The sequence below is a fragment of the Protopterus annectens genome, chromosome 1.part0, assembly GCF_019279795.1.
Source record: "Protopterus annectens isolate FY-2018-M chromosome 1.part0, PAN1.0, whole genome shotgun sequence".
Taxonomy (NCBI): Eukaryota; Metazoa; Chordata; order Ceratodontiformes; family Protopteridae; genus Protopterus; species Protopterus annectens.
The window spans coordinates 1,061,571,250-1,061,595,391 of record NC_056725.1 but is presented as its reverse complement, the minus strand read 5'-3'; the positions used below and the strand labels follow the sequence as shown (position 1 = coordinate 1,061,595,391).

The following is a 24,142-nucleotide window of genomic DNA, read 5'->3' as shown; positions in this document are numbered from 1 at the left end:
TATTTGGACTAAACGAAAAGCTCTTAAACATTTGGTTGGACTGTTCTGTTCTTTGGCACCATTTGTTTGTTTTTATATACTTAGTTTGCTGGTATCTGCTTTATGGACATTTAATGTCAAAGGGGTTACATATAAAACAAGTATAGCTCATTTCTGTAAGAGGTTTAGCACCTGCATTCTTGATGCACTTTTTTTTTTGACAAGGTGCAATACCTGGCAAGGGGAGAGACCGCAGTTGGAGAGGGGTGAAGAAGGGAATTGCATGAAGTGTAATTGTGTTAGGAGTTTGGTATAAATACATATGCCCCAGTAGACTCACTGTTGCAGTCCTCACTTTTGGGGCAAACGTATCTGTACAGCTTGACTTCCAGAGCTTTACCTTCCCCCAGGGCTAAGGCTCTTCCACTAGGACCCAAGGACACTGATAGTGTAAGAGGTGTGTCAGCCGACACCATTTCCTAATATTTCTCGCCCTAGTCCATAAGTCAGGTAAACAATCCCAATATCAAAGCCCTAATGGCCCATATGGAGCAGTTCTGTGTGCTCTAGGTCCACCCCAGAGGTCTCCATTCTCTCTTAAGGGAGTAAGAACAGGCAAAAGAGGGAAGGGAAGCCTGGCTTGAAGGTAAGAAGGGAGGTTCAAAAGGGACTACAGTGCCACCCCAAACCAGATGGTGATGAATAATCTGATAGTATAGGGAGATGGATGGGGGGGTATCTACAGTGAACCTACTGAAATATCTACATTTCTGGTATCATAGTATTCAGTGTTGTAGTCCTCGCTTTTGGGAAGATTCCTAAAGGACAGTAGAAGATGTGGACCCAGCACAAACCCAGCAAACCATCCGCCAATTCACCAACAAACCAGGCCTGCAGTTCAGAGCAGACAAATCCAGCTCTGACCCTGGAGGCTTCTCCTAAACTGTAGTGCTTGAAAAAGGTGTGGTCAAAAGTCCAGGTTACTGCTTTGAGGAAGGCTGTGGTGGCTGTATTGACTTTAATGAAATGTGCCCAGATTGTTCTGGGACAGTTTTATCTAATGGGATGAAAAACAAAGATACGTTTTGCAAGCTTTTTGGAATGACTACATTTGCTTACAGGTTTACCCACCTTCTCTTCTGCAAAGGAAAAGAAACAGCTGATCCGAATTTCTGAATAATTTAATTCTGCAAAAATAAAAAATTATAGCTGTCTGTGCACATCAAGGGAATGGAGGAGAACATCTCTGTTTGGATGCTTTAAAAAAAAGACAAGTCATTTAATCTCTTGGTTAAGGAACAAGTCAGAAACCACTTTAGGCATGAAGGAAGGATTAGTAAAAATGGAAGCCTTGCCCTTATGGAAAAATAATAAGAGCTACTAACAGCAAGAAAGATCTGAAGATGGCAATAGCCGGTGCACCTCTTATATCATTGTTTTTGCATCCGAGTGGGAAGGCCTTGGCCAAACCCTGGGGGGCGGTTGTAAAACTCTGGAAGTCAATTCAAACAGTCTGGCTACCTACCTGCAGAAAATCTACAAAACTAAGGACTACAACAGTAAATACTATGATGAACATCCTCTGCATGTTACTGTCTTTATCCATCTGTCTAGCATGATTGCAAGTCATGCATCCAAATGAAGGGACAGATGCCCTGCCACCCCCAAACAGTCTCCAGATTAACAAGGTTAGGCAAGGTCTCAGGTCACAGACTGAAGTGCTGTGCCCCCCCCCCCCCCGGAGGCCCTACTGTTACAAACTGTTAACCCTTCTGGGCTGGTGATCACTCAGGAAATTACTACAGCCATGGCAGCAAGACATGTCCCCACTGCATATGTGAGAATGTGCAATGTGGAGTTTGAAACTTACTGTCAACAGCTATGAGGGTCCTTCCTTTTTTCTCTTCATGTTCTCCAGTTGACAAGTGATTTTTGACTGATGGGCTAAAAGCACTGAATTATCTTTCAGAAAAGTTGCCTATGTATCTTCACTGAAATTTTTACCAATACAACCGAGCTTGAGAGCCAGGGCTATACTGGAGCCCATTGCTCTAACTACATCACCTGCAGCAATTACATGATGATCCCCCCCCCTTTTTCCTTTTACACTTTATTCTTTTTGCTTGAGCTCATTTTTTCCTTCTCACAGGATGAAACAGAAGAAAAGCAAGAGCTATTTGGGCAGGCCATCAACCAAGCAGTCATGAGGGTACTTGCCCGTACCCCACTATCTGTCAGGTGGCAAGGAGTGTTACCTTCGTCCCCTGGTCTGGGTTAGATTGGCTTCTCCCTCCTCTCCTTATGCCACTGCCATAGTGTGTATTTCAAGTCTGTCACTCCAGGCCAGAAAGTACATGGCATCCATCCTCCTTGCAGCATCTTAGACAAATGCAACCCAGTCCTTTTTTTGCCCTAACTCCAGCCCATGCTTACTAACAGGGGCACCAACATGACCACAGGGGCCTCTGCCTCCCTCACTTTGACATATGCATGCTTACACAAATATGCTTTGAGAGCTACCATTTTTTGCATGGGACAGTCAAGCTTATATCCCCGAGTCTATGTCCATTCAGTGCATGCAAGTCTCTGCTTGACAGGAACAGTCCGCTAACTGGGAACTACCACTTGCTCCTCAAAAGAATAGGTAAACCAGCATTAGTCACCAAGCCACTTTCTCCCACTTTCCCCTAAACCAGCTCTTTTACAGCTCAAGCAACTACTTGAACTCAGGTTGTTTGGGTCAAGGGTCTTTTCGCCCTCTATGTCACACAGCCTGCACATATGGTAATGTTTGCATCAGATGATACAGTTGCCATCTGTCGCTTTTGTGTGGGTACACGAATAAACGAGTCTTAGTTGGTTCTGTTTAAGCAGCTTTATTCTATACAAGCACATCACTATAAAGGCTTACTGACTATGACTTAAGTAACTTGTATACAAACTAACTACTGCGATCATACTTGCTCACTCACTGGCTGTTTCTACAAAATGGTACTAGGGATTGCACGTGTCTGGAATTTATACGTGCACTCTCAGCCTCGCATGGTTCTTAAAGTCATAGTGCACGTGTTGCACTCTGATCTACATCCTCCCTCTGAGAGGTAGATCATGCAATTTGTCATGAGATTATTTAGCATGCAGAAATCAAACAGTATTGTATAATGCATGTCTTCAGATTAAGTACACAGATATTTATAATCAAGTCCATGTTGCTACTTATTTCACACTAGGCTTAGAAACTCATTCATATTGTGTGACATAGAAATGGGAATCAGATTTAGCAACTGGGACAGTCTCTGCAAAATGGGTGACCTGTGGAATATTCAAGTTACTCTCCGGAACAGAAATCAGACTTTTGAACACATTCTGGTCTGGAAACATCGGACTCATTCTATGATTTAGAGTTTGCATCACAGATACAATGTTGTGATTGCAATGATGATGATTCTAGTATAGGAAGATGTCTGCAATTCCTCCTAAACTCCACACCCTCGGAACATACTAAATAGGATCTCGGCTCGGCACAGATGTATGTAATCTGTCCTATTTGATCAAAACCTTTCGTTGTCTGGATTCTTACCATCTCTCCTTCCCTCAACAAACAAAGCAATCTGTTCGATTTGTTATAACTAGATTTCTAGATATTATGCTTCTTAAACAACTGATCCTTGTTGGTTTTATGCTTAGAATTAGGCTTCAACAAACTGGATGAAATAGGTACCATAGTTCTAGTTTGTCTGGAAAGTAGTCTTTGAGCAGGTGAGCCAAGAATATCATCATGAGGAATGTTTCTGAGATTAAGCAGATTCAAGAATACATTGGTATTGTTACGCTTTGACTTCTCAAGTAATTGCTTTGCACATTGTTCAGCTACACCACTGGACTGCAGATATTCAGGACTACTAGTGACACATAGAAAGTCCCACTCTCTTGCAAGTTACTGAAACTGAATAGCAAATGGAGTACCATTGTCAGAATAAAGTTTGTGTGGACTACCATGAACTGAGAAATGAAGTTTCAACTTGGTGATAACAGCTGTTGAGGTTAAGTTTGGTAGCAGATCAATTTCAAACCAATTCAAGTAACAGTCTACCAAAACCAAATAGTGTTGATTGTTCTAGTCAAAAGATATTAGTTGTTAAAGTAAAGTAGACCAAGTTAGTTCAGGTATTGGATTTAGCTGAATCTGTTCTCTTTGCAAATATGCTCTGGTACTATTACATACTGAAGAAGAAGAAAGAACTCTATCACTGTCCTTTGATAATGAAGGCCAAAATACTAGTTCTCTTGTTCTTCTCTTGGTGGAGAACAAACCTGGGTGACCACGATGCATAATCTGAACATATTCTTGCTGTAAGGAAGCAGGAACAACAATTTTAGGACCTTTGTAAATAATACCATCTTCCATCAGCAATTCATCTCTGTAAGGAAAATATGATTGCACTTCAGGTGATACACTAGATTGCTCTGACGGCCATCCAACACTGATGTAGTGATTAAGCTTTTGTGAAATAGGATGAGTCATATTGTGATATCTCAACTCATTAAGTCTAGTGGTGGAAAAAATTATGCATGACATTACATCAAAGTCAAAAGTTTCAACATCAAGCTGTTCTGTGGCATTTCTAGGCAATCTGGATAAGGTTATCAGCCAGATAGAGCAATTTACCTTTAGTGTAGACCATTTTGAAATTGTACTTTTGCAACTTGAGCATCATTCTTTGTAATCTTGCTGGTGCTGAATGCATATGCTTCTTTAGAATGGTAACTAGAGGCTGATGATATGTTTCAATCTGAATAGCTCAGCCATAAATATAATCATGAAACTTGGAACATGTGAACACTACTGCCAAAAGACCTTCTCGATTTGAACATAATACATCTCACTTTGAGTTAATGTCTTAGATGCATAGGCTACTGGTCTGCTCCCTTGAAGAACAACTGCATCTAGACCAAATTTTGAAGCATCACAGGAAAGAACTGGTTTATGCACAACATAGTACCTTAATGTAGGTGGGGTGTCAATTTTCTGCTCAAGGTCATCAAACGTCTTCTGATGATGTTCTAACCATGACCATACAACTTTTTTGCATGTTAGCTCTCTCAAAGGTGCTGTCAACTCACTGAAGTCTGGGATGAACTTGCCTAAATAACTGACCATGCCCAGAAAACGCTGTAAACTTTGCACATTGTCCAGTGCTGACATCTCTAGAACTGCTGTTTGTTTGGTAGGGTCAGGTCTTAAGCCTGTACTTGTGAAAAAATGCCCTACATAGATTACTTCTGGAAGTCTGAATTTGCACTTCAAAGAATTGAGCTTTAAATTTACTTCACATCCTCTGTCTAGAACTTTGAGGTTTCTGTCATACTTCGCCATTGCCTCCAACTAACAGATAGACTATTATGGCACAAGGATAACCTGAAAAAACTTGTTCCACTGTACGCTGAAAAACTTCACTTGCAGAATTTATTCCAAATGACATCCTTAGGAATCTCTATCTGCCAAATGAAGTACCAAAAGTAGTTAGAATTTGCGATCAAGCAACACTTGCCAAAATTAACTCTCTGCATCTAAAACAGGAAATACAGTGGCATTCGGTATAAGAGCTGCAACTTCCACAACTGTAGACATGTATGATATGGTCTTTTTAATGCTTTGTTCAAATCTCTGAGATCAATGCATATTCTGATTTCGTCTGAGCCTTTCTTATGAGCAGCTACCATGTATGACACCCCTTCAGTTGGTTCTGTGACTTGACAAATCACACCTTGTTGCATCACCTTGTCCAACTGAGCTTTGAGTTTATTTTACACTGCTATTGGAACTTTTCTGGCTGGTCTGACTACTGGAGTGGCCTCTGAATCCAACTTCATGGAATACACAACTGGAAGTTTGCCCAACTTGTCTTCGAAAACATCAGCATACTCAGAAAATGGCTTCAGAAAAACTTGAACTTGGAACTGCACTCATGTGATGAACTTCTCAGGCAAAAGAAAGCAGATTCATTCTGAAACCATCTTTGAAACCTAGTAAATATTGCACTAGTTGTTGGACTATGTAGAATAACTTGTAACAGTTCTCAGCCAAATAACATGAAAACATTACCGAACCTTCGGTTTAAATTTCTTCACCTCCATACGCAACAAGTCTCACACTGCTGGTCACATTGAGTTGTTCGTTAGTTCTCATTTTTGCAAATGTGTCTGCTGATGTAACATTACACTTTGATCCAGTGTCTACTTTTGAGCTCTGTGGATTTTCCACTGATCTGGACCATACAAAACACTTCACTCCTTGTTAATAAGTTTACTGCATCAACTCTTTCTCCAAGTACTGATGCATCATCCACATAACTGTTTTGGTTCTACTTGATCAATTTGCTTTTTTGTGCAACCTTTCTTTACAACTGAGTGAGGCTTGCTTGATTTGCAAAACTTTTGGAAATGGTTCCATTTTCTACACTTGTAGCATTGCTGACCAAATGCTGAACACTTCTCTTTTAGATTCATGATTTGCACCACAATTGCGACAGTTAACAATAAAGCTAGACTTGGGTTTTGCTGATTCATGTTTGTGCTGCACTGAGCTGGCGGTGGAGCTTGCACTTTTTCTGGAAAGCTTCGAACCTTCCTTGGAAACACTGTGGCTACCCCTTTCTTAGGCTTGTTTCTGTTTGCCACATGTTGCACACTACCTACGTTTGCTCTGGAGCTCACTAAAATCATGCTTTTGCCACTCGTAAGCATACCAGTATGTCTTTATGTTACCCCTCATAGATCTAACAAATCTCTATTACTTTACTTAATGTCAAATCACTATTACGAAGTAAAATCTCTCTCGCTGCAGCACTATTAATACCACACAAAAACTCTGTCCTTTATTAGCTCATCTTTCAAATCACCAAACCAACACGTTTTAGGTTTGATTCTCAAGTCACTTATATAAGCTGCAAACGTTTCCTCTGGTTTCTGATCTCTTGTGTAAAACAAATGCCTCTCAGGTTACACATTTCACCGAAGTTGCGCTTCAAACACTCGGGTTCTTCCCCTGATTCAGCTTGAACAACATGGCGGTCTGCACCTTCATCTTCATACACTGCTGGTGCATATCCAATGAATGTTGTCTTTCTATGGCCTCAGATCCTGCTAGATTTAACAAAATGAATACCCTGGTATGTGCATCTGTCTGCATACGTTGCTTGTATGAAAATCTCGTACTCTTTCAAATATTCTCCAGTTCTCTGCAATATTCTGATCAAATACAAGTGGTTGAGGTTTTCGAAATCAGTCTGCCATATTAACACATACCAGCAAAAGGGTCTTACAAATACTTACAAATATACATACACCCACACATGTGGATAAGTAATTGGCATAAACAAAATTTGTTCAATGCTTTTGTACTTTCTCTCTAAGAGCTTATCAGAATTGTGCAAATGAACAACCTCGTAGTACTTTCAAATAACTGGACTTTGCAAAATAAGCTTCTCTGGCTTCTTGATGCTTTATTGCACTTTGTGAAATAACTTTTTAGATTTATCAATGCTTTTCTGTACTTTGTGAAATAATTTCTCGGACATTTGTGATACTTTCTGAAGTCTTCGACTGATAATAGCGGAAATGCTGAAATCATTTACTTTTGGAATCGGTAAAGGCGAAAAGGCTGAAGTTATTGATCATCACTCGCTATGCTTGCACAATCAGTAAAGGCAGAAATATTAAAATAATTTGCTTCGAAATTGGTAAAGGTGAAAATGCTAAAGTAGGCATTTGGAAATTTAGTGATAAAAGGTAGGCATGCTACAGTCATGTGCCATCATTTGTCAAAATCGTCACTTTAAGAAACATTCGAGAACTTTACAATGCAACTGAGCAATTCATGAGCATTGTAATACTCTTGTAATCTTTTGCAAGAAACACCTTTTATCAATGCAAGAAACATATCAAGCAACTGTACAATGCGAATAAATTAAACTTCTGTTGCCCAAATTCAACCTCTTTTGAAGTATCAGCACTTTGCAAACAACCACATACGGTACACTGAATCTCCCCAAAATGGCTGTACCTTGCTAGACAACTCCTTACAGTACAAGAAGCACTTTGTAATGGCGGCACTTTGCAAATAGATAACCCAGCACAAGAACTTTTCTTCGAATAACTATGCTCTGACTAGATTTTACAAGACAGTTGCACTTTGCACACAGTGAACTCTGAAATACATGTGCAGTAATAAGCATACACTTTAAGCACTTTTACACACTCTGAGATACTTTGAACAATACAAAGTCATAATTATGCCCAAGCACAGTGCTTTGCCCAAATACAAGCAGTCACCTTGCTGTATCTTTGCTTACTGTACCCTTTTCTCTTTTCTTATTATATGGTACTTCCGTATTATCGCAACCAGATTTAGAACCAGGCATTATTCACATTGCTGTCAGAAAACGAATGCCTGTTATAGTGAAGAGGGGTGTGTAAAGTCCTAACCACTATTCCGTCACACTGGTTAGGCAGAACAGGAATAACAGCAAAATTCCTATTCCTGTTTAGCATCCTTTAAATGATGTAACAATGCAAAATAAAATGAACATATTCACTCTTCACTATAACATACATTCATTTTCCCACAACAATGCGAATAATGCCTGGTTCTAAGGTACTTGCATAAGCACCTGTGACTGTATCCCCTAAAACACAACACTCATCTTTTTATTTGCATTGCTAAGTGGAGACCTTAAACAACTCAAACTAAAGTCTAATACTGTAATACAAAAGCCCATCCTGTCATAACATCGCAGAACTGCTCATTAGAGCATAACAAATGTCAAGCATTGAAAATATGAGGTATGGGGACAGGTTTTCCATAGCTCAGACTTTAGGTTACAGCAAAGATGAAAAGTTCCTATAGCTACTTCTTCCGATACAAGTGTTTATTTTAAACACATTCCAAAAACTATTAAGCAGAAAATACTGCACATACTTATATTTGGTGGCATGTGTGCAAACTCCTCAGAAAACAGCCCCTCTTTCTCGTAAGCATTTGGTTGCGATAATAGATAAGTACCTTATATTCTTGCTGCTCGTTTATGCCCTTTTTATGCCCAACGTGTTTCTCTTATGCTTACTTTACTCTAAACATGCTTGTTTTGCACTGTAGAGCCAATCGCCTTGTCAAACACTTTTATCTTAAATTTTCCATCCCAGTTTTGACACCATGTCGCTTTCGTGTTGGTACAAGAATAAACAAGTCTTCGTGGGTTCTGTTTAAGCAGCTTTATTCTATATAAACACATCACTGTAAAGGTTTATTGACTATGACTTAAGTAACTTATATACAAACTAACTACCGTGATCATACGTGCTCACTCACTGGCTGCTTCTACAAAACAGCACTAGGGATTGCATGTGCCTGGAACTTAAACATGCATGTACAGCCTCACACGCTTCTTAAAGACATAGCACACATGCATTATACTCTGATCTACACCATCTCCTACTACAATTTGCAATTCAGTTATTCATCGGGTAAATCTTCCATTAATTGTCTCATTTCATCAGCTAGCTTTCACTGGAAATGCAACCTACAAGGGAAAAAGGTTTAAAGACCTCAAAGTGAATGTGGACAATGTATAAACCCTCTTCTTAAATGTGTTTATGGCCCTGTATTTCTTACCAAAGGAGAAATAGCAGAACTTTCCCAGATAGAAGCTTTTTTTAATGGCTGCCATAATAAAGATGGACTCTGATTTGAGAGTCTCTATCTATCAGGTCCAATTCTTTTGGAGGCTGGAGGATTTTATCTGGTGAGCTTGGGACAAATGCCACAAGGTGAGGGTTTTCCAATGCTATCCTAATGCAGCTATACCGTTTTGTCAATGGGAGGACCACCCAAAGAAGACTATCCTGGAATGATCTATCCTGAAGGTAACTTTGCAACCATATTATTATTTGGGTTCCAAAGTTGAGCACAATTAGCTTATGAAGGAAGAGGTTATGGCCGACAGTTTTAAATGTTTTGGTCTTGTCTACAAATAGTCTACTTGATCGTCTATGTTCATTCAAAATATTGAATATTTGGTTGGTGCCTCTGTATATGGCAGTCATAGTTCTAAAGGAGATGTGGAAGCCATGTTGGCCATCACATAAAAGCTCTTAATGTGGTCTTGGACTTGGTTATGCATATACTTTTCTTGTAAGTGGACAAAGGCTGGTTACTGCTGTGAAATCCCTTCACACCTCAGCATGGAGTATTAGGAAGAGAGATTATGACCTTGTACTTGAACTGGGTAGGGCAAACTCCCTCAATTAATGACAAATCATATGTGGGAGGGGTTTTGCAATATGAGCAACTATCAGGTTAAGAAAAGCTGGATGCAACTTGGAAAAGGATGCATTGTTTTTTTTTCACGGAGGACCAATAGGAATTTTTTAACATGTTTTTCAGAAATTTGCCTAAAGTAGAATGCTGGAGTGTAAGCTGCTAGTGTGTGAAGTTGAGGGCTGTCAGAAATTATTAGAAAGTACAATTGTGTACACTTACCATAAATGTAGATGTTAGGACTGCAACAGTGAATACACTCTAACATATGGGTTATCCGGCTCCTGGTAGCCCTCAGTCAGCCTGAATACCAGAGTCCTTGGTATATGACGTCAGCTGTAAAACTGATGTCAGAAAGTCAAGTATAAAGGGAGGCAGCCGATGCCATTTCCTCAGTTTTTCTTGCCTTAATTGTCAGGAGCCCCTAAAAGAAGGCTAACCCAGGAAGGAAACACCCTGGAAATATGCCATCCAAAAAATAAAAATAAGTAGTCTGTGCCTTAGGAAAAGAGGGGGAATGGAGGGTGGGAAACCAGGACTGCAACAGTGAATATACCTGAATATCTACATTTATGCTAAGTGTACACAACTGTACAATGTTCTTCTTGTTTCACTGTTGCAGTCATTACATATGGGTTGATACCCAAAGCACAGGAAAAAGACAAAGGGGGGAGGAAGGATCACAGATTAAGGGTTGGTAAGAAGGCCCTGCAAAACTGCAGAGGCAAAACCAGCCCTGGATTTAGAAAACAAAGGTAGATTGTAATGCTTTGTGAAAGTATGGATAGAAGACCAAGTAGCTGCTTCTAGAATGTCCTTAGTAGGCACACCTCTCAGAAAAGCTGCTCTAGTAGAGTGGGTCCCAATACCCTGAGGGGGAACCTTCCCATGCTGCAGGTAACAAAAGTGAATACAATGAGCAATCCATTTGGAGATGGTTTGTTTCAAAATAGCTTTATCTTGAGCCCCAGGAGCAAAACTAACCAACAACTGTTCAGATTTTCAAAAGGATTTAGTCCTATTTAAGTAAAATCTCAGCTGTCTGTGCACATCAAGAGAGTCCAGAATCCTTTCCCCTTTATTCTGGGGATTATTGAAAAAGGTAGGCAGGTGAATAGACTGGTTAAGGGTCAGACTGGAATCCACCTTGGGCATAAAGGAGGGGTTAGTTCTCAGAGATAACCGATCTGAATGAAAAATAATGAAAGGTTCTACTGCATTAAGGCTTGCAGCTCCAAAACCCTTCTGGCTGAAGTAACAGCCAAAAGAAAAGCAGTCTTCAATGACAGAAACTTCAGATCTGCAGAGACAGCTGGTTCAAAGGGAGGTAGAGTAAGCTTTTCCATGACAAAATTTAGATCCCAAGCAGGAGTAGGAGCTCTTCTGGGAGGTCTAAGATTGCTAGCTGCCCTCAGGAACTGCTTCATTAAAGGGTGAGAAAAAATGGGTTGTTCAAAAGAGCAATGAGCAGAAATTGCTGAAACATGAATTTTGATTGAAGAAAAGAAAAGTCCACCATTAAGCAAGCCTGCTAGGTAATCAGGAATGAGTGAAAGAGAAGGCTGGGAAGACTCTTCTCCTTTAGCCTGCATCCAAGAGCAAAATCTCTTCCATTTATCTGCATAGGATTTTCTGGTGCTAGGCCTTCTGGCCTCATGAAGAACTTCAACCACCTGTTGGGAAAGATTTAAAGAATTAGCCAGGCAGTTAAATGCAGAGTTTGAAGATGGGGATTAAGAAACTTTCCCCCTTCCTGAACCAATAGATCTGGTACCAGGGGAAGATGCCAAGGCTGAGCCTGAGAAAGGCTGCAAAGAAGGGGATACCAATGCTGCCTGGGCCAACCTGGTGCTATAAGAACAGCATTGGGAAGAAGAGGCAGAGGAGGGAATGCATAAATTGAGAGTTGTGTCCATGGGAAGGACAGCATGTCCACTCCCCAAGCTTTGTTGTGAAACTCCCTGGTACAGAAGGTTGGAAGGAGATGATTGGTGTGAGAAGAAAAAAGATCCACTTGTGGAGTTCCCCAATGCTGAGTGATGCGATGGAAAATAACTTTGTTCAGTTGCCACTCGTGAGGATCCAGAACATGTCTGCTCAAATGATCCGCCAAGGAATTTAGCCTCCCTGGAAGATACTGGGCTATTAAATGTATGCCCATACATTTAATAGCCCAGGTCATTTATGATTGATGTTCCATAGTCTCATGCTTTGTCTGCACAAGGGATAAGAGCGAGCCCCCCCCCCGCTTGTTGATGTACCACATGACTGTGGTATTGTCTGTCCTGATCAGCAGAGTCCCAGGGTAGGGTGGGCCCTTGAAAGCCAGCAAGGCCTGCTGCACTGCCATCAATTCTTTTAAGTTTATGAGTAGATGAATCTGCTGGGTGCTCAAGTCCCCTGTATGCCCCTGCCTTCCAGATGAGTCCCCCATGTGTAATCTGAGGCATCTGTGGTGAGAGCCTGGCTGGCAGGTGGTGGGTGGAAAGGCAGACTCTTGTTCTGAGAACAGGCGGTCGCCCACCAGAGGAACTCCATTTGTAGACAGGGAATCAGGGGAAGAATAAAGTCTAAGTCCTGTGTGTGTTGACACCAAAGGTTCTTGAGGTACCACTGAAGTTTTCTCATATGCAGCCTTACACATGGGATCATCAGGATACATGAAGCCATGAATCCCAGTGCTTGCAGGAATTGCCTTGCAGAGAGCTGGGTCATGCTTGCCAAGTTCTAGAAGTAAGCCGAAAGATCATCTTGCTTCTCTTGAGGGAGGAATACCATCTGGGTGGCTGTATTCAGACTTGCTCCCAGGAAAACAATCTCCCTTGTAGGAACCAATTTTGACTTATTTTCGTTGAGCGTGTAACCTAAAGAGGTGAGAATGTTCTTCACAAAGTCCAAATCCTTTTCTAGTTGTTCTGGGGAGTTTGCTTGAATGAGACAGTCATCCAGATAAGGATAAAATTGGATATTTCTCTGCCTGCAAAAAGCAATGGCTGGAGCCAGGCACTTCGTAAAACCTCTGGGAGCAGTAGATAAGCCCAAGTGCAGTGCAGAGAATTGAAAGTGTTCCAGCCCTGAAGCGAAGGAACTGCCTGCAACTGTCCCTTATTGGGATGTGCAGATAAGCCTCCTTGAGATTCAAAGTTACCAGCCATGAATCCTTGCCCAGCATGGGTAGTAATTGAAGAGTGAGCATCTTGAACTTGGGAATCACCAGAAAAGTGTTTAGAATAGACAGGATCCAGAATTGGGCGCCAGGTGCCCTCTTTTTTGGGTACCAGAAAAAGTCCTGAATAAAAACCTAGGCCTGCCTGATTTGCAGGAACTGGTTCTATAGCCCCCGTGGTCAGTAGAGAAGAAATGTGATTTTCTACCTCTGCCCTGAGAGTTCTGCATATGTCTGGGTACCCTTTCAGAACAGGGAAGGTGTAAAAATAAAACTTGTAACCTTGGTTTACAATATTGAGCACCCATTTGTCATCTGTGATGGTAGACCATACCTCTGCGAACCTGGCTAACCTCCCCCCCAAAGGAAATCCAGGGCCTGCAGAGGTAGACACAAGAAGGCCAGAGTCATTGAGAATGTTTGCTTGCTTTGGGAAGCTGGCTTAGAACTCCCCGATTTAGCAGAAGAAGAATGCCATTGTTTAGCCCTTTGAGGGGGCAAAAGCCTGTCCTCTGGAAGATCAGAAACCCCTAGGCCTAGAGCGACCCTGCTTGCCAGGATCAGGGAAAGACCAATTCTTGGAAGGGTAATGCCTACTGAACCAAGAAGGGCTGAACCTGAAGGAAATCTTTTATAGCTTGCATAGATATTGCCTTTTCCTCAAACTTCTTCAGTACCTCCTCAGCCTCATTACCAAAAAGATTGTCCTTGTGCAAAGGAACATCCAGCAATTTAGATTTAACAGGTTCAGAAAGAGACTGCACCCTGAGCCAAGTATGCCTTCTAATAACAGAACCAGTGGCTGCTGCCCTGCAGGAAGCCTCCAAAATGTCAAAACCACAATGTAATGGATGCTTATTAACTAGAGTGGCAGAATTCAGCAAGTATTGTAAATCTTTGTTCTCTGACATGGAAGGAATATCCCCAAGTTTATCCTTAAAAGCCTCCAAAGTATGCTGCTGATACTTAAGCATGTGAAAAAGGCAATTCACAGATCTAATGGCAAGTGTTGCAGAGGTATAGACTTTTTTTACCCCACCTGTCCAAGGCCCTAGACTCCTCATCAGAAGAAACAGGGTTTTTAGCAACAGTAGCCGTAACACCCTTGGGGCCTTGGGAAATAATCTCAGAATCAGCAGTAGGGCTTTTAGAAAGGAACTGATGAGAATCAGGAACCCTATAATACCTATCAGGTTTTCTGGGGGCAGGAGGGACAGAATTAGGAGTTAAAGAATTTTCCATGAAGACATCATCCACAACTTCCAAAACTGGAGGTATAGCCAAAAATTCCCTGATTCTCTTCTTAGACTGAGGAAAATCCTGACGTTCCCATTTAAAGTGCTCCCTTAGAATATGCAAAGTATCCCCAAAGGAAAAATCTTCTGCTGGGGAGGCAGAAGGGATAAGAGTCCTCAGCATCACAATCCTCAAAGCCAGAAAAATTTGAGAATTTCCTTCTTCACCAGCAGAAATACTGGAAACCTCAGAATCTGAGATAGACAAAATGTCAGGATACAATTCCCTAGCCCTCTAGGAAGGGGGGAGGATGAGAGCCCCTAATCAGGGAAAGAAGATCACCAGCCATCTTTACCACCTGGGACTGAGGTACAGGAAGGGAGGCCGACACCTGCCTGTGAGAAGGTTTGCAGCTGGAAGGTTTGTTAGCAATCCGGAGGGACTTGGGAGGCCTAGCAACTGCAGAAGTATGGCCTAAGGTAGTCGGGTCTGGTTCTGGTCTCATGTCGAAGACAAGAGGTGTCAGAAGCCGGTGCCTGCATAGCAGCTCCGGACCCATCTGAGGTGGCGACAGGTGGAGGGTCTGAAAACGAAATAGATTGTGGCATGGAGGACTCAGTAAAGGTCTCGGCAGAGGCCTGTGGCTGAAAATCTGCAGACTGCAGGGGTTGCGAAAACGCCTCACTGACTACCGTTGGGCAGACGACCAATTTCACCAGTGCGTCGTCAGCAGATTTAACCCTAGGCCTGTCGCGATCCTTGTCCTTGTCTTTGCATTTCCTAGGTATATCCGAAGCCGGGAGACCAGAAGACGCCATACTGAAGAACTTAGGCCAGACTCTGAAATGTTTATACAAAATCTTATCTCTATGGCGTATGGTACGCGCATTAAAGGAGGCACAGAGATCGTAATTAGGGACGTTGTGCTCGAGGCCCAAACAAGTTAAACAACAGGAATGAAAATCAGTGTGGAATCGGTTTTCCACAGGCAAGACAGTTATTAACTTTATCTGACATTCGTTAAAGCAAGAAGAGAGGATCCCCAGTGGGGTACTTATCTGAAGGCGTCTTCAACATGGTAGTCGGAAAACAAAAAGAAGGTAAACGGCCGACCGGCACTAGTGCGAACTGCATCTGCTTCGGGCTCCGTGGCAAGAAAGCCTGAGGAAATGGCGTGGACTGCCTCCCTTTATACTTGACGTTCTGATATCAGTTTTACAGCCGACAGCATCCGACGTCATATACCAAGGTATTCGGGATGACTGAGGGCTACCGGGAGCCGGATAACCCATATGTTAGGACTGCAACAGTGAAACACGAAGAACGTCTGTCTGGGTTTTATAAAAAACTTACTTGTTATGTCTTTTAAAATTTCTTTTAGGTAGTACATGTAGTTATTAAAGAGATTTTGGTTCTCTTTATCTGCCTGTGTGGAGGAAATTCCTGGGGATTCTACAGTACTACTTTCAATTATTTTATTTCTTTCCAAAAGTACTGTCCTTGCTAGGTTTCCCCATGTCTTTTTTGTAGCTGCTACAAACTTCTAAATAAGCCATGGACATTTTTGCCCTCTCTATCTCCTTTTGACTAGAGGGACGACTACATCTTGTAGTACTGGTGAGGGTAAATATACGGGACCACTTTTGTATGCTTTTTTTGATTCTTGAATGGGTCTGAATGCGAGTTTCCCAGGGGAGGTTTTCTTTGCCTTGAGGACCATGTTGAACTAAGTAGGCAACGGTCACATAGAATACAGGAAGGATAGTTAGGTTAATGCACCTGTGCTTTTAAGTTACTGATGATATCAACAGTGGAACTAGTTGCTGATGTTGCATTAGGTCTAGTTGACGGTTTCACTAAGAGTTCAAAGTTGTGGAGGCTGAGAATTTTGTTTAGAGGGTATAGGGTGCCAGTGCTGGCACTGATGTTGAATCTCCAAGTATAATGGAACATCAATCATAAATGACCTACTGGCTAGATATTTTTGGAACCAGAGTTTAATTTCATTTGGAAAGCGATACAGTTAACTTGTGTAGTAGTAAGGAGTGATCAATCATTTGAAATGCCCTTTTAAGACTATAGAAAAAAGGCACCAGTTAGTAGCCCTGCATCCATGTTAATTTGTGTGTTGTTAGTGAGTATGTGTACGGCAGTGAGAGTAGTATAATTTGCCTGGACTGCAAGCTGCCTATCTATATAAGAATATGATACTTTTTAATGTAGTCAATATATTTTGGTTAAGGGACATCAGTTGACTACTGGTCTGTAGGCTGATGTGGCAGTAGGTGTGGGACTCTTGGGCAGAGTATTAGCATGGCATGTTTGAAGATGTACAGTATGATCTAATATGCAAGAGACAGGATAAATATGAAGGCTAGGGGTTTGCCCGGACTGTGACTGCTTAACCCTAGCATATATGGATGTTATGTGAAACTCCTGGAATTTACTGAAGTTTAATTATTTTGTCTACTTTTTGCAGTTATGACCTTGAAGCAGAATTCTGGACATTGCAGGACTCCAGGGAGAACAGTAGACTTTGTAAGCAGATACGAGTCCGAGAAGAGACGGACAGTAAATGGGAAGAGGAGGAAGATATTCTGTGTTACTGGTTACCTAATGGAGGAGATCCTGAGGCAGTGTCTTAGCAGCATCCTTCTTAGGAAACTCATTATTTTCAACTGCTTTGATGGATTACCAGAAACATTTGGGGTGTCCTAATTTCTTTCTTTCTTTTTTAATTTTCATTTGTCTGACTTCTGATAAGTTGTATTTGGTTTCATTAGTTTTGACCTCAACTCGTCTGTCTCAGTTCAAGATATTTCTGGTATTTGTTAGGACTTAGAAGGGCAGACTTCCATGATTTTCAAGCTTTGTCTCTCATCTTTATTAGGGCTATGAGCTCTTGTATTAGCCAGGGTGTTACTGGACACTGTAGTCTGAGCTTCATTAGAGTACACAGACTTGTCTTGTCTTAGATGGGTGAAATCAAATTATACAATGTAATTAGTGCCAAGATGGAATCATTATAGCTAAGGAGTGGCAGACATTCAATGTGGTGGGGTTCACTACTAAAACATTTCTTAGCAGATCTTTGCTTAGATGTGTTTGCATGGGTATTTTTATACCCCAATTAGACTTCAAAGAATTTTTCCTCAGTTAGACAGCACATGTTGGCGGTGTGATGGAGAAGAAAGAGTTAACGAGGAACATACATTTTGGGAGTGTAATGAGTTGGCAGATTTAAAGAAATTCCCTACAGAGTACTCTACCAGAAATATTGGGTGAGCAAATGAAACAAGGAAATGATTCTTTTCAGTTGGGATACAGGATCTGAATTGCCTATATGTAAGTAAAGCCTCAATATGTTTAATTCCTTTGATTGCCAAAAAAGTAATTATTAGAAGATGGAAATTAAAGTCTATAACAACTGAATTTGGGGTACTGAATATCATAAACACAAAAGAACTAGAAGAGGAATCTTTAGAAAAGGGAAGGAGAAAATTACATAGAAGTAGATGGAAACTGCGGGAATAAATACATGCATAATAATGTTCAAGAGGAGTGAGGTTTAATAGAAGGCAGAAATTCAGCAATTTTTTGTAATGTTGGACTGATGGTACCAAAGAAAATATATATGATGTATACTGTATTTAAATAGAAAAATGTTAAAATAGTTTATTTTCTTTTCTGTTAACGTAGGTTTGCCTATGTCCAAAGTGACAATTTAATGAAGGAATTTTAAAAAAACGTGTGGGGCACAGTGTCTTATAATACGTACAATGACTTAGTATGAACTTGTATACTGTTAAACAAGGCAGTTAAAAATCAACACTGTTCCTCTTCACCTAGTTAAGAAAGAGAGCAATAAAGCTCTAAATTTTAGTGAAAAATACAATTCTCAGTACATAGGGTGATATTTCTGGTTGGTAATTTTAGGTGGTATTTCAGGGCTTTTGAATGTCCTGAAGGTTATTACTAGGGTGTGCCTGCTACAGCATCTGGTAGTATTTATAAAACCTTTCATTTCATTTGGAGATGTTGGTTATGACAAGATAACATGAATATTTGGTTTACTGATTGGTCCTTGTTCCTGTGGTTCCCATTTTTGTGAAGGTGTGGCCAAAATTATTCTACTGAAGGGGATCTTGCAGCTACCCTTTCCAGTCTTGGTTATCGTCTCCTAATATGGTAAGTTTATGTTGTTGTGCTTGAGCTTATATGGTGTCCAATATATACTATATGTGAATAGTGGGGGCATGAGGGATGTAGATAATGTCTATATAGCTTTTATTATACATGCCCTGGTCTGTTGTCAGCAAATACAGTATGGCCGTTTTCAATATATGGTGGAAGCCAGGAAGAGTCTTTCAGTCAGGTTTCAGTGATCAAAATTGTTTTCATTTTTCTGAAGTAGACCCATATTTCAAAACCTAGCCTCTTCTTGCTTAGTCTACAGTAAAGTGCTTCTGTGACAATCCTTACAGTCCTGGAGTTGACTCAAATTTCCCGGGATAGGATAAGGATTACTGAAGGCAGAGCAAGTACACTGTAGTGAATTTTAAGTAATTATTTTAGAGGGAGTTTACACAATTAAGCTAATGACCCATAAAGTATTGTTGATTTTAAGGAGTTGTTCATGAGTGCTAAATTTGCAATAGCAGCTGGGTTTAATTATTTTTTGTATCACAGGTGGTTGTGGCAGCATGTTTTGTAATATAATAAGTACTTTTAAGACTGGTATGGTGGAAATGTGAAAACGTTCCTACAACAATGCTAGGATAAGTTAGGGACAGATGAGAAAAAGCATTTTACCCAAGTTCTACAATTAAAATTCTGAAATACAGATTAGACAAGGAGGAAATAACACCTGGAAAAGGCAGAGGAGAAGGTGCTTAAAAGGGAAAAAGCTACTAATAAAAGATATATGGTGATGGAAATATTCATTTCATTTACCACGTCTTCACATATCTATGTGAAAAACCTGGTGGTGTTAGTTTGTAAAGTAAGGAGTAGAAGTTACTGCGGTGGAGAAACTGCCTTGTGCCTTCAAGTAACAAAATGGGAAGAGGACAGTATAAAAGAAATTACATCAGGGATGGGTGGGAATGGGGAAGCAGCTAAGCACAGCCTCATATAGCAGGCTGTTGTATTTTCAAAAGCTGTACTGTCCACCCGGTACCAGAAACAAAAGCGGTGGAAAAAAGAAAAAATAACGAACAGAAGAAAGCATCACTTAGCAATTTTTTTCTCTTTAACAAGCCCAAAAAGCTGGAGAAAATAGCAGTACTGGTGGCCTGACCAGATACTAGTCAAAGCACTCAACCGTAAACTCAGAATACAGCAATAATAAAAACAAATAAATCCACAAAGAGAATGAGATGGCGCAGCATTTTAGAGAATAAATGAACTCGGATAAATAGAGCATGGGGCTGCTTCACTAATGTACACTGAATGTGTGAGAAAGGAGATCTAACAGAAAGCTTGTCTGCAGAGCACTGTGGTATAATAGACAGGGCTTGTAGCCTGAGAATGCCTCGGACACCGAGCAGACTAAAGGCCTGGAACTTCAGTTTTGATCGTTGATGAGAATGCACCTCCTCATCTTAGATTTATCTTTATGTTGACTACAGGAAAAAATTCTTGGAATATTGCCATTATTCCTCACTCTACTACAGGCTTTCATTTGTGTGACTTTTAGTCTGCCTTTCTAAAATATTGAAACACTAGCTAGTTGGAAATACTCCTGCATAATGAATAAAATCCCACCTTTTGCAAACCTTTCATCTGCTGCTTTGGCCTGCTGTAAAGCAGTATCTTCTGCTACAGTGATGAAAGCATTCAGGAATTTTCTTTTTTTAATAAGGGAGAGAGACTCACGACAAAGCTCAGATGGAGTGATCCGACCTTCCCTTAGTGCCAGAGATACCTAAAATTACACAAGTTAAAAACGTGATTATTTGGCTAACCTACTTAAGGGTGGGTGAAAAGGCAAATTTTAAAAATGATCACACAAAAGCAATAGTTGCAATATTAATGTGCAGCATTGTACCTCATTAATTTTCTAATGAAGGAATTTCTGCAAAGAAATCAGTCTAGTGAAAAACAATACATCTGTAGTAATCTCTAGTCTATTGATTCTTTATTGTATTTTTGCTCAGTCATCCTATTTCATTTATTTACATTTACTTAATCAACAGGTTCTAGCCATAAAATGAAAATATTTCATTAGGTCTAGATTTTGCGTGCAGTGCTAATTTGTCTGCATTGTTCTAGGTAGTTAGTTTTACATTACAATTTATCTCCTAAAATGGACTGATAGAGGCTACAGTATTCCTTCATTCTTCCAAAGTACATTTTGTATTTTTGTAAAAATAACACACTCCAAGCACAAACTGTTATAACAAAGTCAGACAGAAGTCAGTTTGAGCGCTTTCGTCTCAAATTAGAAACGTCATCAGAATGCCACTGTTACAAATAACATCACAATAAATGACATCACTTCCTTTATATATATCTTACTAAAAGAGTGAACACATAAATAAATGCACGACATCTTAAAAAATTATTATTACATTGCATGACATAACCCCATTAATATCAACCCATATAAAATACTTGCATATAAAAATCTGCTTTAAGTTTTAAAATAGAACTAATAGAAATTGCACTGTTAAGCTCTGGGGCCTCAAAGGCATTAGTTCTCATTTGCCATCCAAGTTCCTTTAATTCTAAATACTCATTCAAGGGTCCCTCTCTCTCGCCCAAGGTAACTTGTTCTATAATGGTGAAGCTGAAACTGTGTCCTGGGTGCAAACCAATATGGGCAGAAAGGGCATTTTTTAATTCATTCCTACTGATATAATTATGTTGGTAAATTCTAGTTTTTAGTGCATTGATGTTTTTTCCTATATAGAAACACGAACACTCTGAGCATTTAGCTAAATATAGGACTCCCTTACTACTGCAAGTAAACTTATTCCGTATTATATATCTTCCGTAGTTAGGTATACATACCTCCTTACCCTCCAGGATATGTTTACATTGCATACAAAATCCACATTTTACCATGCCCTCTGCTTTTGCATTCAACTTTTTATAAATTTCCATCATATTTTTTATATTAGTGCCCTTCTTATAGACAATTTTTGGAAATGTGCCACTAAATCTAGATGTTCTTGATTCACACTAAATATGTGCCAATTATGTGCTAAAATGTTTCTAATGTTATAAAACTGGTAAATGGTGATGTCATTTATTGTGATTAGATAATGTATAAAAAGTGGGGTTATTAGTAACAATGGCATTCTGATGAAGTTTCTAATTTGAGACGAAAGCGCTCAATCAATAAATCGTTTGTGGATCTAACTGACTTCTATATGACTTTGTTACAACATTTTGTATTCTTATAATATGACATGGTACAAACTAAATATTTTCAAGTGTTTTGCCTCTTTATTTATAAAGAAAGTGTTGTAATTCAACAGCTTCTTATGCTGTCAGTGTTTTTCACCACTACCTCAGTTTGAATTGCATTAAAAATAAGCTTTCAAGTTCTTTCATAGTACATTTAGCCTAATAAATTAACAACATTACAGGCTTTGGAACTCATAACAGAGCACATAGACCTGCTTTGTCAAGAGTCAAAACACTAACATCAAGAATACCGAATGCCTCACACGCAAAAGTCACATATAAAAGCAAAGTAAACCACTAAATACTTATCGTATATTTTTTTCATTACAGTTCTGTCCCCCTGTACCCCTCATTCCCAAAACCTAAACATGTTATTTCTAAGACTGCACACATTTAGAGAATGGGGAACTATTACAGCAAAACAACTCACGTCTGTCTTAACGCCAAGTAGCTTAACTGCAAAAACTGCATTAACTGCAATTAGACAATTATCCAGTTGTCACAATGGAACATCAATAGTGCAAGTATTTGCTTAAAGATACAAGGCTCAATGGCAACAAAAATGACAAGGCAAAATATAGCAAAATATAGTGTTCCCCAATTTTTGTTATGGTTGCAGCTGCATTTCTAGTAGCTCCGCTCACCATCCACCGCATTTCCTAGCTCCTCTCTTTCCTCTCAAATATATTGCTAAAGCTTAAAGTTAGTGTTCATTCAGTTCAATTCACTCCCCTGGCTGAATTGCTGATTCATATGGGGAAGAGACCACAGTTCATAAAATGTTTTTTTCACAATCATCTGCTCATCCAGTACTATCAAAATGCTGTGGTGCAAAATACTCACATTTCAGACCCCCAATAAAATTTCAACTTTATCATAAACGGTACACAATTTACCCTAACTCTTGGGGGTTAAGGCTGTGCCTCAAAGACTTAAATATTTGCATTCTGAAGTCACATGACTACAGACTTGAATGCCATATTCATTTTCATATTAAATATGTACTGCACCCACCTTCAATGCCATGCAAAGTACAGTTGTGCAAGTTGCACTTACAAGTCAAAATTTCAGTAAACAGTACATCAACCTCAAGCACAGAAACTGGGAATACAGACTGCCACTTTACTGTTTTAGTTATGTGCTTTTGTCCTCAAAGGGTCTTCATCAGAACAAAAGCTAGTACACCAAAACAACCATTTATATAAAATGTCACCCACTCAAAAATTCTTAACCAATCACAAAAAAAAAAATTAAACACACACAAACAATTAAGAAATACTCAATAACAGAATAATAACAAAATGACTATTCTAATAAAATCTGGGCAATTTCATTGACCACGTATTCTATAAAAATACAAGAATAAACAACAAATGTATAAAATAATTCATAGATAAAAATCACTTGGTGACCAATAATCACATTGATGTTAATTGTGACATTTAAAAAAAATTTGAACATATACTTCAACACCCACTAGATTTTATCATTATTTAAACAATCGCATAATTTGGATGACCTAAGTTTTATAACACAGTTTATGAGATATGCTCATTCAGCCCTTGTGGTAAAGATGAATTTAATTGGCATGGCCACAACGGTTCTTTAAATTCAATTTTAGTTTTCCGTGGTCATTCTCTGCGATTTTTCTTAAACAACTCAATTACTCCAAACTTGTATTCATTAGTGTGAGAGCATATAAGTGTGTGTTTTTGAAGGGCACTGGTGATGTTGCTCTTTGTCATGTCATAATAATGCTCATGGATTCTCTTCCTTAAAGGCCGTTCAATTTTCCCTATACAGGGCGCTTGACATTTCTGACATAGTGCTAAAGTAAATTACACCACATGTGCTACAGTTCGGTTTACCATTAAGCTTCAAAGAGGTGCCTTAATACAGAATAGGGATAGTTAGCATTGAAAAAAAATGTGCAGGCATGGATTATAATCTCGACATTTATATGTACCAGCGGGACCATGTCAAATACTCTTCTTCTTTCAGCTGCTCCCGTTAGGGGTCGCCACAGCAGA

The 24,142-nt window shown here is 39.8% G+C and overlaps 1 protein-coding gene across 2 annotated transcripts in view; it reads right to left on the bottom strand.

Annotated features, from left to right (window-relative positions):
* QRSL1 (glutaminyl-tRNA amidotransferase subunit QRSL1) overlaps positions 1 to 24,142 on the bottom strand; it is a 679,774-nt gene that overhangs the window by 528,308 nt on the left and 127,324 nt on the right. The window contains exon 2 of one of the 2 annotated variants that reach the window (XM_044064940.1): positions 20,466 to 20,625. The exons of the other annotated variant lie outside the window; for it this stretch is intronic. Coding sequence (XP_043920875.1) covers positions 20,466 to 20,625 — 160 coding nt within the window. The remainder of the gene's footprint in view (positions 1 to 20,465; positions 20,626 to 24,142) is intronic. 2 annotated transcript variants of the gene reach the window in all.